The sequence below is a fragment of the Microcebus murinus genome, chromosome 1, assembly GCF_040939455.1.
Source record: "Microcebus murinus isolate Inina chromosome 1, M.murinus_Inina_mat1.0, whole genome shotgun sequence".
Classification (NCBI taxonomy): Eukaryota; Metazoa; Chordata; class Mammalia; order Primates; family Cheirogaleidae; genus Microcebus; species Microcebus murinus.
The window spans coordinates 54913970-54930646 of NC_134104.1; the positions used below are offsets into that span (position 1 = coordinate 54913970).

Here is a 16677-nt window from a genome sequence, read left to right on the forward strand (position 1 = left end):
CCTTCTTTTCTAATGTATAAAGGCATAGGAGTGATATGGCTGGGTCATATGATGCTATTTGTTTAGCTTTAACACATTGAGTATCACACAAGAAAAAAAATTTTTTGCCTTGAGCCACGGTGTTTTATTATAAAGACAGAGTAAAAACTTTGAAAACAAAATGACCCTTTCTAATTTAATGAAAAATTTGTTATTTTTTATGGTTTTCTGTTCATAAGTTTTATGCAACTTGAAAAATAATTGAAGGTAAAGACATCTGTGAGTTACACATTGATTAGCTCCCACTTATGAGAGAGAATATATGATATTTGACTTTCTGAGTTATTTAAGAGAATGGTCTCCAGGTCCATCCATGTTGCTGTAAAAGACATGGTTTTATTCTTTTTTATGACTGAATAGTATTCCATTGTGTGTTCATGTGTGTGTGTATCACATTTTTTTAATCTGGTCATCCACTAATGGATGCTTAGGTTGATTCCATATGTTTGCTATTGTGAACGGTACTGCAATAAACATACAAATGCAGATGTCTTTTTGATATAATGATTTCTTGTACTTTGGGTAAATACCCAGTAGTGGGATTGCTGGATTCAATGGTAGTTCTATTTATAGTTCTTTCTTAAATCTCCGTAATGTTTTCCATAGAGTTTGTACTAATTTACATTCTCATCAACAGTATAGTTTCCTTTTCTTTACAACCTTGCCAATATCAGTTAGTTTTTGACTTTTTAGTGATACCTATTCTGACTGGTGTAAGATGATATCTCATTGTAGTTTTAATTTGCAATAGTCTGGTTATTAGTGATACTAAACATTTTTTCATATGCTTGTTGGCCATTTGTATGTCTTTTGAAAAATGTCTATTTGTGCCCTTTGTCCACTTCTTAATAGGGTTTTGTTATTAATTCTTGGTTGTTTGAGCTTCTTGTAAATTCTGAATACCGGTTCACTGTGAAATGCAAAGTCTGCAAATATTTTCACCCATTCTGCAGGTTGTCTGTTCACCCTGTTGATTATTTCTTTTGTTGTACAGAAGCTTTTTAGTTTAATTAAGTCCCATTTGTCTATTTTTGTTTTTGTTGCCTGTGCTTTTGAGGTCTTTGTCATGAATTCTTTGCTTAGACCAATGCCTAGAAGAGTTCTCTGTAGATTTTATTATAATATTTTCATAGTTTTGGATCTTACATTTAAGTCTTTAATCTATCTTCTGCAGATTTTTGTCTATGGTGAGAGATAAGGGTCTATTTCATTCTTCTGCATATTGCTATCCAATTTTCCCAGCACCATTTATTGAAAAAGGTGTCTTTTCCCCATTGTATGTTTTTGTTGACATTATCAAATAGCAATTGACTGTAAGTATGTGGCTTTATTTCTGGGTTCTCTGTTTTGTTCCATTGATCTATGTGTCTGTTTTTATGCTAGCACCATGCCATTTTGGCTTCCATGGCTTAGTAGTATAGTATAATTTAAGGTAAGGTAATATGATGCCTCTAGCTTTGTTTGTTTTTTTTGTTTGTTTGTTTTTTTTGCTTTGGATGGCTTTGGCTATTCAGGTGTTTTAAATATTAATGTTTACAAATACTAATTAAACTTTTACTGCAATAGATTTGTAAAGCAATCACCTATTATAACATGCTGATTATATAGCTTATGTACATTTTGCATGTGTTTTATAAACCACCACATTATTGGTTCAAATAGCCTTTTACTTGGCCTTCTTGGATTTTTTTCAGGTAATAGATTTTTCAAATAATAATTATTTCTGTTTTGTTCTAATGTTTATCTTTTCTTATTTCTTTTTCTTATTGCAGTGGATTGAATTTCCAGTTTCAGTTGAACAATGTTAAAGATAGTGTACCACCATCTTACCTTGATCTTTTCTTTAACAGTTATGCCCCTTTTTCTGTTTAGTGTGATCATGGCCACTGATTTGAGAAAAATCTACTTTATTATTAAGATTCCTTCTCTCAGTTGTTACAGATTATAAAAAAAAAAGGAGTGAATTTTAAATTTTATTGAATACCTTTTCAGCATTGAAAGAGAAAGTTGTGTGTGAGCTTTCAATGTAATGAATAGTCTAAAGATATCCTTACATTCTTGGAATAGTCCTACTTGGTTGTAGTATACTTTTCTTAAATATGGAGCTGGGTATTATTTTATAATGTTAACTTTTTATTAATATTCATGAGACAACTTTTTCATTTGTGTTTTTTTTTCTGGGGTAGTACTAGGCTTGTGATAACTTGTTAAAGTACATTTGAATACTTTCACATTTTATATGTTTTAGATTAATTTTAAAACCTTAGTAATTATATGTATTTGATAGCATGATAAAACATGATAGTAAATTTTGGGGGCCTGATAACGTCTTTGAAGCAGTGGTTAAAAAAAGCAAAAGTTTTTCTTTTTCTCTCACAGCTGTTAACTATAGTCACGGTGTGTTTTTTTTAGTCCCTTTCTGTAATATCCTTAGTCATCTTTTAAATAATAAAGTTTGTCTTCTAATTTACTTTTCTTTTTTTGTGTTTTCCTCCAAAAAGTGTTTATGAGAATAATATGGTTCTAAGTTTATTGTTAAATATGTTTAAACATGTTTAAAGATGTTTAATTGCATTTTTCTATATCCTGTGACATTTCTCTACATTTTTTATTTGGTTAAAAATTTTAATTAGACACAGCTAAGTTGTAAAGATATTGTTTATTGTTTATACAATTTTCATTTTAGCATGCTTATTTTGGTTTACTTCTTTGTTTGAATATTTGTTTTTTTTTTATTTTATCAGGCCTCATATGTGATTGGTAAACTTTCCTAGGACTTGTTATTTATGTTCTAGTCTATTTGTCAATGAGCAGTATCTTACTTGACTATAGTATTCACAAATATTAGTTTTATTTCCCTCAAAAAAATGTAACGTTTGCGCCATTGCTTTTAGGAATGAAATAAGTATTATATGGAAGAAATTTGATGTCATTTCATTTTAACTTTTACTTGTAAATTTTTTTTTCTTTACTCTCAAATGAAAAAAAATGATTTCATATTTATATAAGTATTTCTTCATTAATATTTTCTGGCAATTAGTCTATCTTATTTTTTAATTAGAGAGTTTTGATATCGGGACTCTTCAAAAGAAGATACTTAGGTATTATATTTGATTTGAAAGATCCTGCATACATAAGTTATCTATCACTGTGTAAAAAATTATCCCCAAACTTAGTTGTTTTAAAATGATATACATTTATTATCTCTCTTTTTCTGTGGGCCAGGCATGAATTAGCTGAGTCTTCTGTATCAGAGTCTCACAAGGCTGCAAAGTGTCAGCCAGGGCTGGGAACTCAGGTGTTAGCTTGACTGGGAAAGGATCTTGTTTCTAAGCTAATTCTCGGTCTAAATCCAGTGCTTTTTCCATTGTGTAGTACATATCGGTGGATACCTGATTAAGTATAGTCACTGTGAATTTTCAGTCCCTTTCTATTATATCCTCTGTCATCTCTTAGATGGTCAAATTTGTCCTCTAATTTACTTTTTTGTTTTTGTTTTCTCCTCTAAAAAGTGTTCATGAAAATAATACTGTATACATGTGTACATGTAATACATATTGGCAGGTATTTGATTTATTTGACCCTGACTTTTAGAATCTCACATCCAGTCCTGAGAATATCTAGCCTTTTCACCTCTTTTTATTATTCAGTCATAAATGTACACACGCACACACATAACCCTGCAGAAGTGGGGGATGAAGGGAGGAAGAAAGATTATATGTTAGCATAATTTTTTCCATGTTAAAAACTACTGTATTTTCCCCCACATAGGTGCCTTAGCTGGACCAATTATTGTGGAGCCACATGTCACAGCAGTATGGGGAAAGAATGTTTCATTGAAGTGTTTAATTGAAGTAAATGAAACCATAACACAAATTTCATGGGAGAAGATACATGGTAAAAGTTCACAGACTGTTGCAGTTCATCATCCTCAATATGGATTCTCTGTTCAGGGAGAATATCAAGGAAGAGTCTTGTTTAAAAACTATTCACTTAATGATGCAACAATTACTCTACATAACATAGGATTCTCTGATTCTGGAAAATACATATGCAAAGCTGTTACATTCCCACTTGGAAATGCCCAGTCCTCTACAACCGTAACTGTGTTAGGTAAGTATGCTTGACTTTCCATTTTGGTGATGATGGTAAGGATTATAATAAAAGTATTTTCAAGAATTTAAAATGGTTTAAATTTTATTTAAATTTAGATTTAAAGTAAAAGAATTCAAATAGGATTTTTTCAAATTCTGTTTTATAATTCTGATTCTAGGTTCTCTTAATTTAAATAAAATCTTATCTCTGTATACCTACCTGTCTGTATAATGCTACATTGTTTTAGCTATTCTACTTCATGAAAGATTTTGCTGAGTTTTAATTATAATTATACAGTAAGTGCTTGAGTTTCTGTGACATATTTATTTTCATTACTTCACCTTGCATTTTAAAGCTTTAATTAAATCATCATCTTTAGTTGAGATTGTCCATTTTTTTTTTAAGAAAATGAGTTTGTCTTCTTGGAGCCATTGACACCTCCTGTTTTAATTTTTATATCAAATTTTATTCCATCTATTTTAGATTTGCTTAGCTATTTTAATTTTGTGCTATTGTTAAAAATAATGATATTCCATCATTCTTATCTGATAACTCTAAAAGTTTATGGTAAAATGTTGAGTAAACTTATTAAGACAGCCACTTACAGTGAAATGTAAACCAATTTGGAAATGCTGATAAGTACTTTTGGAGTAATATAACAAGGATTAAGGAATAATAGTAACCTGTGGCTTACATGGAGGTACAACGCTCTTTCTCCTTCAGAAACGCTCATTGCCCAGTTGCCAGGGGTATGGTTTGCTGATAGCAGGAAGCTGTCAGCTCCTTTAAGATCACTTTTTTTTTTAGATTGTATTTTTTATTGATATACAATATTTTATATATTTGAGTTCAAGTTATGTTCTTTTTGTGGGTGCCCTCAGGACAATGATTGAGCAAGGCATTGGTAGTTGAGGGCAAGTTTCTCTTGGGACCAGCAATTGAACAAGATAGTGGTATGAAGACCTGGACATTTTCACCCAATGTGAGACTCCTTTAATGGGAATTTTTGCTCTGTATCTTTCTCTTGGCCTGACAAACACTTTGTTAGGTCTGCTGATTGCCCTCCCCACTCCATCCTTCTTCTTACCTTTTCTCCCAGGTATTACTCCCTAATAAACCTTTTATATTCCTTGCTTGTGTCTGCTTTGCAGAGACTTAAACAAGCTTACAGCCCCTAATATTTAATAATATAATATTAAAGTCTCTGGCGTACAGAAAAGCAATTGTGTCCAAATTTGTATATTTTTTCATGTTGAGAGACACTATTTAAAAATAAAATTAAACATTCAAGGATTTAATATGTTTAAAACACTGCCTTAATAGCTGTGGGGATATATAATTTACATTGAAGCGATTGATACTTTTGAGAATTTTTCTGATTAGGAGGCAAGGCAAAAATATTTGAAAAATGAAGTGCAAAACATCAACAAAAAATCACATAAAGTTCTGTATCAAGAAAATAATATTTTCCATGTAAAAGAGAGAATTCATGGGGATTAAAGTCACTTGTTATTTTGCTTTAAATTATAGTAGTTTTCCTCTAAATTAATACAAGTGCTTAAAATTCAAGACTGCTTGTGTTACCAGGCTTGTGATTTTGCCCATGCCTACTTCTTTCACTTCATCTATTTAATCCCTTGCTGCTTCTCTTTCAACAAAGCAAATCTTAAAGTCATAAAAACTATTCGCAGTTCTGTTAATCTGTGTTTTTATGTGTGTTTCTCCTTCTGCCTGGATTGCTGCCTTTTTCCTCCTGTCTCTTTCTTCCTACATTCTTCCTGCATAACTATTATTCAACAAATCACATGTAGAAGCCATTCTTGACCCCGTCCCCCCAATCTCATGCTTTGTTTGCTTTTTATCATCATGTATTGAGCATATCTTTATTGTAGCAATTACCATACTATGTATTATATGTTTTCTATACTATAAATATGTGGTGAACAGCAGTTGTGGGCACTTTAAAATTTAATTTTATATCCCCAAAGCCAGTAAGAGTTTCTGATATATAGAGGTCATAGAATAATTGTTATTTGAGTAGGATATAGGAATGGATTGATGAACTTGGTAGTCAAGAAATGTTTTATAGAAGAAATAGTTGAGCCAGTCCTTGAATGGTGGGTCAGTTTTGGGTTGGCAAAAATAAAATAATGGGGGAATGTTATTCTAAGATTAAAAGTAAATGAGCCAAGGCAGAGAGGTAGAAAACAACATATAGTTGAGCCATGAATGACATGGGTTCAAGCTGTGCAGTTCCACTTATGCACAGATTTTTTTCAACCAAAAGCAGATGAAAAATACAGTATTCCTGGGGAGTGAAACCTACATATACAAGAGGGCTGACTTCTTATATGTGGGTTCTGCAGGTTTGTGTGTGGGACTTGAGTATGCATAGATTTGAATATACTCAGGGGCAATGAAGCCAATCCTTTCCATTTCCTGATGGACAACTGTACTTAAGACAGTTTTTCTTCAATTTTTTGAAATTTTGGGCTTGAATTCTTTGTTGTGGTGAGCCGCCTGATCCAATGTTGACTGTTTAGCAGTATCCATGTCCTCTGCCCACTAATTGCCAATAGCATCCTCAGTTGTGAAACTCGGAATCTCTTCAGATATTGCTAAGTATCCCCTTGGAGTGGTGGGAGGCAGGGGGAAATCCCTCCCTGTTGAGAACCCTGCTTTAGGTGGAACACTGCATAAGTAATTTATTGACTGTTCAAAATATTTATATAAAATACAAGAATTAAAGTCCAGAAAGGTAGGGTAGGACCACAGTAAAGTAACGTGAATGCTAGGATGGGTAATTTGAGCTTTATATCATTGGCAGTGCTAGCTTAGTAGACAATGGATGGGCTTCTTTTCGCCTCCCTTCTACTCTCAGACCCCTTGCTGTTTAAAATGTGGTTCATAGAACAGTAGCATTGGCATCACTTAGGACCTTGTTAGCAATACAAAATTTCAGACCCCTCTTAGATTTATTGAATGGAAAATTTAAAAGGCAGTGTTTTAAATGAAATTATTGAGTTACTCATTGGATCAAGAAAAACATTTGTCATCTCCTACATGTATGCTCAGAGAAACTTTTTTTCCCTTAACTTTTTAATAGAAGTTTTCATAATCCTAACTTATTTTTTAAAAATATTTGCTTTAATTTTTTTGTGGTATAAAGCAAAGCATTATGTATTAAAACTGCTTTTTTTATTTTAGATTAGTAATATTTTTAATCTCATAGGGAAATTATGATCTAGTTCACAGAAATTTTTGTATATATTAATTTGAAGGGATCTCATTTTTCCTATAAAGTAATTTATATATGTATCAAGGACAGCCATTTTTATAATGATTATATAAAATCTTGGCCTCTTGTTTTTCCTAGCTTATGATCTTCTCTTATTCCAAGAATGCAATTGATGATGGCATTACCTAAAAAGTGTATGTAGATTGTATATGCAGTTGTCCCTAAGCTTATGAAATATGTCTAGATGTGGTTTGGAAGGATGTAAATATATTGTTGCTTGAATATAACTAATTTTTTTTAAAAAATTTAAACAGTTGAACCCACTGTGAGCCTGATAAAAGGGCCAGATTCTTTAATTGATGGAGGAAATGAAACAGTAGCAGCCATTTGTATCGCAGCCACTGGAAAACCAGTTGCACATATTGACTGGGAAGGTGATCTTGGTGAAATGGAATCCACTACAACTTCTTTTCCAAATGAAACAGCAACAATTGTGAGCCAATACAAGCTGTTTCCAACCAGATTTGCTAGAGGAAGGCGAATTACTTGTGTTGTGAAACATCCAGCCTTGGAAAAGGACATCCGATATTCTTTCGTATTAGACATACAGTGTAAGTGAATGGTAACATTTGCATTTTCAGTATTAGTCATGCATTTTGTTTTATTTTCTTCCATTTCTTTATCAAACCTTTTAGTTTGAATATTTAGTATTCGGATATTCCTAAAGCTTTTCCTTGTTGACATTGTTTTTTCTTTTCTCTTTATTTTTTGTTTATATTCTCCTGGAAATTTCATTTAACCAGAAATTTTTTATCAGTTTTTTTAAAGATGAACATGTGACTTTAAAGTTGCAGTCCAACTTGAAATTACGTAACCTTGTCCTTTTAAGTCTTAAAAGCAAGCTGGACTTAAGGGAGTTGTGGATTTGTACCTCAAAATGTACAATGCTTAGTGATAAACAGCTTCTTCATTATAATTAATTGAACTGTTTTTCAGTTTCATTGATACTACCCATGCTGCTTTTAGCAAGAATCTTTTACTTCTCTAGATTCATATTAATTAGTTTGAAAATCTGTATTTTTCCATACTGTTTCTAATCTTAATCTTATTGATCATGTTGGAAGATTCTCATGTAGTTAAAACCATATTTTAAAGACATCATGGGATAATAACCATTGCAGGTAAGGTTCAAAGCTGAGCCATGTTGTACTTGTGAAGGGTTAATTTCCTGTGTGTGTGTTTATATATTCATGTCTATTTACTTTTCCTTTTTTGATAAAGTTTCTCAGTTTTTGGCATATTCTTTGTGATTTGTATACCATTTTAAAATTTTAAGGAAGAGACAAGATGATGGATAGCAAGGATAATAAAAATTAGGCAGATTAGAGATAAAATTAGAAAAAGTATTTAGATTCTACTCTCATTTTCATCTATGCACAGATTACAAATTTAGATAAGTTTTTCAAGGAGTTATTCTTTCTTTTTTGTTCTTGATATGACATGTTCTTGATATGACATGCATGGAAGTTTGAAGTACACATATTTATTATATGGTTGGTTTTTAAAGCTAATTCCAGAAATCTTTTCAACATTTGTAGGGTTAAATATGAGAAGTTGTAGTTACATAATTGTTGTTACCATTGTAGTCTTAAATGCTAATGCCATCTTTTCTTCTCACTTCTCTGGAGAATCCAATTAAAAAGGTTTTTGTTGTTGTTGTTTTTTCCTTTTCCTACCTCACTTTCACAGACCTAACTTTTTCCTTTGTCTTATAAAATTCCCAGTTGTAAGTACCATTAATGTATTTCTCATATCTATATATTTTTCCTTCCCTGTCCCTAATAAAGATTGACATTTTCTTCAATTTGTATTACTTATAATTATTTGTTGTTTGAGTGCAATCCTAGATATATAAAAGTGTTTCTTCTAGTTTAAGTCTTTATAATTATGGTTTTGATCTATTGACTTGCTCCTAAAAGAGTAGTCATGACTTAGAGTAGTTATGTGACTTTTTCTTTTTTTAAATTGGGGACATATAAAACATGTGAATGGCAGTTTAAAGAGATAAGGTCTTATATCCCAAATTTTTACCTCAAAATTTGGAGGTGATCTTTGGGGATACTTCAATGGCTACCTCCTCCTCTCCCTTTTAAAAAAGAGATTAAACTTACAGATACTAGACTGTAGCAACATTTTTCAAAGGCATACATTTCTTTTTTTTTTTAATTACCGAAGTAATTGTACCTTAGTAAAAGTTAACTTTTTTACAACTTTTTTCAGGAAACTTTGCTTTGCAGGAGATCAGGCTTTTCTCGCAGAGTTAAAGACTAAACTGGTCTCTCTATTAACCTCTCTCATCTGGCCATGTGCTGCTTACCTGGTTTTCTGTGTAGCACACACAGAAAGATGGAGTCTCTACACCATGCATAACTAGCACTTCCTTAGGGAAGCCTTTCCTCCCCTATCCTCAATCTAAATTAAACCTTTCTTATATTCTCTCTCACCATCTTATTCTTTTTCTTCTTTTCTCTCATAAGTGGTTTTAGTTAAATACTTTCAAATGTTGTCTTCCCTATGACTATTAACATTAGAATGTAAATTTTATGAATACAGAGTCTGTATGTATACCAAACACTTAAAACAGTACCTAGCATTTATCAGGAGCTAAACAAATGATGGTTTAATAATAGGTATTGGATTTTATAGCTTATATATGTATATTGCTACTAGATATGGATAATTTGTTCATTCAGCTAGTTATATTGCACAAAAGACCTTTGCATACATTGAGTGGATAAAAGTTTATGTTTTATTACAGTTGAGGCCTTAGATATAGATAATTTACTTTAGTTATAAGTCTGTAGTCTTAGAAAGTCTGTGTCACATCTCTATATGCCCATAGAATATTAATTAACTGTAATATAGGGAATCTTATCTCTGTGATTGACTTGATATCTCTTAGGAAATATTTTCTTTTAGATAAATGTCGCTTTAAAGACCATTTTATGTGGTGACTTGGTCCTGCATGGTGCTTAAATGCCATGTCTCATTAAATTAAGTATTATAATGTATTTGCTTTGTTCCTATATCTCAACATCTCTCATCATAGGACTCATAATTTGTTCTTGGTGATTATAGATTTATGAATATTCTTACATTTAGCACACCTAATAACTTAAACTGTACATACTATAATTGCCTGGTGTTGGGATACTAGCCCATTCATTCATTCATTCATTGTTTCTGTCAGTCAACTAATATTTATTGAGTACTGTTTTCCACATTGATTATATATACTGAGAACAAGGAAAAATGATTCCTGTTCTGAAGCTTAGTCTGTTGTGTTCATGCTTTATCATTGTATATCACATTTATCATTAACAAAAATAAATGTCATGCATTTATTTATTTTATAGATGCTCCTGAAGTTTCAGTAACAGGGTATGATGGAAATTGGTTTGTAGGAAGAAAAGGCGTTAATCTCAAGTGTAATGCTGATGCAAATCCACCACCCTTCAAATCTGTGTGGAGCAGGTAATGTTATATACTTCAAAAGGGAACTAATATAAAAGTGAAAAGTATTCTTACATGCATATCTAAAGTTGTTTATCTATATAATACATGATTATAGTAATAACTGAAAATTTTAATTAAATGAAAGGCTTCTAAGTGTTACCCTGCCCCACCCTTTCCCACCTTCCTCCCTCTCAGTTCTGTTCTTCAGAGGCTACTTTAGCTATTTTAGCAATTTATTCTGATAGTTACCATTAGGTGTCTTAACCTGTTACTTCTAGATTTACCAATTTTTAACACTGTTGATTTCTTCTTAGATGAAGAATTAATTTTATATCTACCCCTTCATCCACAAACACACCCATGTACACATTCTTACCCTTCATAGTCCAAATGGAATTAAGCTACCTCTAGTTAAAATCTATAATCACTGTTTGCCTCCCTATGACAGATAAATATTATTTACAGAAAGCTAAGTAGTATACCAAAATTGTTTTCTCTTTTCTCTATTTATTTGCTTTCCCTGTGGCCAATAGCCTGTTTTTACATGTGTAGTTTACTATTTGCATGATTCTCTTTATCTCTGAAATTTCAAACTGCTTTATTAGGGATTTCATTTCATATTTGTCTGTTATTTAGGGCCCATTTCAATCTTAAGACTTGTATCTGTCAACTTTTAATAATTTTGTTAGTTTTAGGTCATTTCCCTTCATTTTTTTTTCTGTTCACTCTTACTGGACTTCCTATTTATAATATCTTTTCTTTTATATTTTCCAAATGGAGGATTTTTTGATTTTATTACTGACTTAATGATTTGAAAAAATTTTTTTATATTTTCAATTTACAGCAGCATCTTCTCATTCTTAATTTTCATAGCACCCTTTTCTTATGTAATGAGTATAATGCCTTTCTCGTTTATTCTCGGGGATACTAGAGTTATTTCCTCCCCAGAGAGTTTTTTTTTTTTTTTTTTCTTCCTACATATTGTCTCTTTTTTTCTCCAAGTTCTTTTGGTTTTCTTTTTGGTTTGATCTTTCTTTCATTTTGCAGATAATTTCTTAATTTTCTTGGTCGTCTAGTCATTTCACAGTAAGGCATTATTAAAGTGCTTGGTGGACACTCTTTCTCTGTAGTGGGGATTACTCATTAGTAGGTTCCACTTAGAGTGATCAGGTAGAGAGATGGTGATTTTCCTGGTGAAGCTTCAGATGTCACTAGTAGAAGAGTGGAAATATTTTCTTCATGGCCATTCAGTTTATTTCTAGAATTAACCTTCATTCTTTTGTATGAGAGATAAATGTGTGGTATAGAGTTGGGAGGAATCTATTGTGTTCTAACTAATCTCATTTCTAATCCTCTGGCTCCTGACTTTCTGCAGTACAGTGAGTCAAACTTCAGACTTTTCTTGGGTTCTTTGGACCACATAAGCTGCTTTATCATCCATAGGCTGTCTGTAAGCAACTTTTCACCCTAAAGTAGAGCTTTTCAACTTTGTCATTGTGCACATTTTGGGATAGGTGATTCCTGGTGGTGAGTAGTCCTTTGACTTGTAGGATGTTTAGAAACATACCTGGCCTCAGCCCTCTGGAGCCAGTAGCACACACGCAATCTCCCAGTTGTGACAGTGTAAAATGTCTCCAGACATGCCAGATGTCCCAGGGGCAAAATCATTCCTGGTTGAGAAACATTGGCTTAAAGCATATATCGTTTTCTCCATCTGTTTTCTGTCTTCTAAAAGTTTGTTGAAACATCTTGTGTGTTCAGCCTCCTGTTCTCTTTCTCCTCATAGGTTTTTAAAAACTTTTTAATTCCTATAATCTATTTTTGATGGGATTTTATTAGAGTAAGAAAAACAGTATATTTGGTCAATCTGTTATCTTTAAGCAAAGATACAGTTTTGAAAGTACAGAAAACCTTTTTTCATTTACATTTTCTTAAAAGTGGGAAGCAGCCATTAGTTAAGATGTCTGTTTGATAGGGTATTTCTGAAAGACTTGCAATTCTGGATTCTCATCCCAGTATCTAAACTTCTGAATGTCTTTTTTGAGTAAGTCATTTAAGCTCTCTAATCCTTAATTTCCTCATCAATAGCAGTAATTCATAGAGTTTTTCTGAGAATACAGGCAATGAATATAAGTCACGGAATGCAGGTACAGGAGCATGAAAGATGCTTTTGTTGTGTGTTTAATATGCTATTTAGATTTTTCTAACTGCAGATTATTTGAATAAACAACTTTAAAAGATTGTAAGTCATTTTCAAATTTCTCAATTAAAGAGATTAGAATTTGGGGGTCAAATTACAAAGGTAATTGTTAAGACAGGTGTAGTTGATATTCATTGTTAACCTTCACCTTTTGAAAGCTGATGCTTGCGAAAATTTTCTTTTCAAAATCCTCTTAAGAAGGTTGAGTGTTTTTGTTTTTTAAATTATGTAAAAATGCTATCTTTGTCCTTCATTGCTAAGTTAAAGTATTAACAACTCCAGAAGATTGTACTGATTATTTTTCCACTTATACCCATGAGATTGCAAAATGAAATCATTGTACCTATTCTCCAGTATTGATTTGCTTCTTTCCACCTTTATTATTATTATTATTCTTATTCCCTTTGTAATGAGTTGTTGATATTCCATACTTGCATCATTGAAGGCAGAGATCAAATCTTACTTCCACATCTCAGCAATATCAACAGAGCAGAATATGGAAAATAGTAAGCTCTTGTTAATTGGATGCATGAATGAGTTAATGAACTTCCTGAAAATCCTTTTAGCCTAAACAGTAATATTTGAACACCCGGGTTTACTTGATTTTTTATCCTCTTATATTAAAAAATAAAATAACTTCTGTGAGTTTTAAGAACAGTTTCAAGATAAATACTTATTGATGTTTTCTTTAGTACCCTCAGGTTAGAAAAGTGATTTTTAACAGTGTACTTAGTTCCATTGCAATGAATGGTTTTAGAGTTCTTACCGTGGGACTTAAATATGGTTTAGAGTAATGTGTACACTAGGTATTGGACCTCTTAGCCAACTTAATATAGACATTGTTTTTAAAAATGAGTTGTTATTGATATAAAATGGTATCTTGGTTTTTATTGTGATACATTCCCACTTTATAATTGCAATTGTTTTATAAGAAGACCCTTCTTGCTGCTTTAGAAACTCTTTGGAAGGGTATAGTATAGATTAGTATTAGTATTAAATTATGCTCTATAAACATGTTATACAAGGTTCTAGAACATTATTATATGTTTAAGTGGGATACTTTCATTAAGAAAATTGTAGATATATCATGAGTAGATCCATAATTCACTGAGAATTTTAATTTCTTTGATATGGTGGATATGTCTTCAAATAATATTGTTTTTGAGTTTTCTGAATATAATTTTTTAAAGTCATATTTTTTTTCTCCCGTTTCTTCCCAATCTATTATGTTGGCCTAGCTTTACTTATATGGCTTGATGTTTTGAAAGAATATGTGGTCTTAATGGACTTTATGAATTCATCTTCATTAAAATTTTTTACTTTTTGCATACTTACGTAGTAAATTTTATCTAAAAGATATTTTTTAAACTAACATCTCAAAAGTGTAATGTCTTTTAATTAGCTGTCAATAAATATAGTCTGAAGATATTTAAAATAATTTCATGCTTTTTAAAATTTAGGTTGGATGGACAGTGGCCTGATGGTTTATTGGCTTCAGACAATACTCTTCATTTTGTGCAGCCATTGACTTTCAATTATTCTGGTGTTTATGTCTGTAAAGTGACCAATTCCCTAGGTCAAAGAAGTGATCAAAAGATCATCTATATTTCAGGTAAGTTATTATTAACTTGCAAAATGAGTTATTTAAAATATTCTTATAATAACAATCATAAGATGATCTTGGGGCAGTACTTTACACTTGTAAATACACAGATAACGGTGTGAGGTTTTTCCAAATAATCTATAAGTAACATGGTAATATGGTAAAGTAACCCTATCTGAAATAAATTTATAATGTGGTATTCCTTTACTTAAATAAATGTCAAAATGTCCGTACAAGTTTATGTGCAATTTGATACCTATACACACAGTTTATTTTTCAGTTAAACAGTATTGAATAATTTCTTTAGTAGGAAGTATGCCTTTCTAGATTCTTTTGTTTTTACACCAGGAACAAGCATTGATTTCTTTTCTTTTCTTTTGCTTTGATGGCTACTTTGTACACAATTGTCTGATAAGTAAAATAGGATATTAACTTTAATTACCTGACTTGTTAAATAACATTGTTTGCCACTTAATATGAGACTATTCCTTATTGTGTAACTGAGAGGTGAAGTGGGAATGCTACTAAAATTTTTTTAATGAAATGAAATTTAAATGTTTCTTCTTGTCAGTACTTAAGCCACTAACAGCTTAGATTTTTCACATTCTATTTGTTTCATTATGAATTTTTTTTAACTTGGCTAAGTATAAATTTGGGCATTCATGAAATATATAGAGAACTAAAAGTATATTTTTTACTGGTTGTGACTATAAGTAATAAATATCCATGGAATGCTTATTTATAAAAATTATATAAAATATTTTGAGCATCTCCTTACTGACTGTAATCTTCATGTCTAACAAATGGAAAATTAAGGTGAAAATGAAGAGAACCTTAAGAAATGCAGGTTTGTATGGTAAATATGTAATGAGTACTTAAGGTTTTTATTTCAGTTTAAATCTAAAATTAATAAGAGATTTTAGAGAAGTATTATGCTTGTTTAAATATTATATTCTCAGTCCTTATGTGATCATTCAATATAACAATAGTTGCCTGTATTATTTTCTCATAACACTTACCATAGTGTGTAGTTGTATGCTCATTTATTTGCTTATTATCTATCCTCACTATTAAGCAGTTTGCTTTATTTGTGTTTGCTTTATTCACCACTGTAAACTCAGCCATTAGCTTAGCGCCTGGCATATGATAGAGAGTCAAATTTTTTTTGGTATTAGACTAGCGAGAAGCTGACAGCTCTGGATAGCCCTAGCCCTTTTTGCCAGTGGAAGTGCTTTGGTGGAAATCTGAGTGAGGTTAAATATTAGTATGTTAGTCTCTCTTCCCTTAGAGGATAAGTTACAGGAACTGCATATTTAAAATGTATTTACTTAAGAACTTTTTACTTTTTTGTTTTTTCTGTTGCACAATTTGGTGTGGGATATAACTTGTAAATCTTAGGCTCAATATGTTATAACTAGGTAATCATTTAAATATCAAGGCTCATTTTCAGCGTATTATATATACTGATTATACTGATTATATTTTAAATTTATATCTTCTGACATTGTGGGTCCACTCCCCAGTACTCTTGACTTGTGTGTCCAGATGCCTATTAATGATCATTAACTCTATGTAGAAATCTAATAGGCATTTACAATTTAACATGTTCAAAACTGAAGTATCAATCTACTGCCCCTGTAAACTGAACCTATTCTTCTGCCAGTCTTATTCCTTTCAGTTATGGGTAGTTCCATTCTTAAATTTGCTCAAAGTGAAAACCAAATCTTATGAAATGACTTAGAAGGCGGTATACATGCTCTTGTCCTGGATTATCTCACTGAACTAGTTTCTTATTATATGCCTTGTTCACTAGCTCAGCCACACTGGACGGTTTTTTGAGTACACACACATTCCTACTTCAGAGTCTTTGTATTTATTTTTTCCACTGGCTGGAATGCTCTTCTACTAGGTATCCTCATAGCTGTTTCCCTCACTTCCTGTAAGTCTTTACAAAAATGTCACCTGTTTCAGTGAGGTCTTTCTTCC

The 16677-nt window shown here is 31.6% G+C and overlaps 1 protein-coding gene across 3 annotated transcripts in view; it reads left to right on the forward strand.

The window, feature by feature from the left end:
- NECTIN3 (nectin cell adhesion molecule 3) overlaps positions 1-16677 on the forward strand; it is a 125055-nt gene that overhangs the window by 40716 nt on the left and 67662 nt on the right. For 2 of the 3 annotated variants that reach the window (XM_012787422.2, XM_012787420.2), the window contains exons 2-5: positions 3811-4152; positions 7687-7983; positions 10789-10906; positions 14549-14700. In XM_012787422.2, the coding sequence (XP_012642876.1) occupies positions 3811-4152; positions 7687-7983; positions 10789-10906; positions 14549-14700 (909 nt within the window). The remainder of the gene's footprint in view (positions 1-3810; positions 4153-7686; positions 7984-10788; positions 10907-14548; positions 14701-16677) is intronic. The other variant, XM_012787429.2, reaches the window with a different exon arrangement.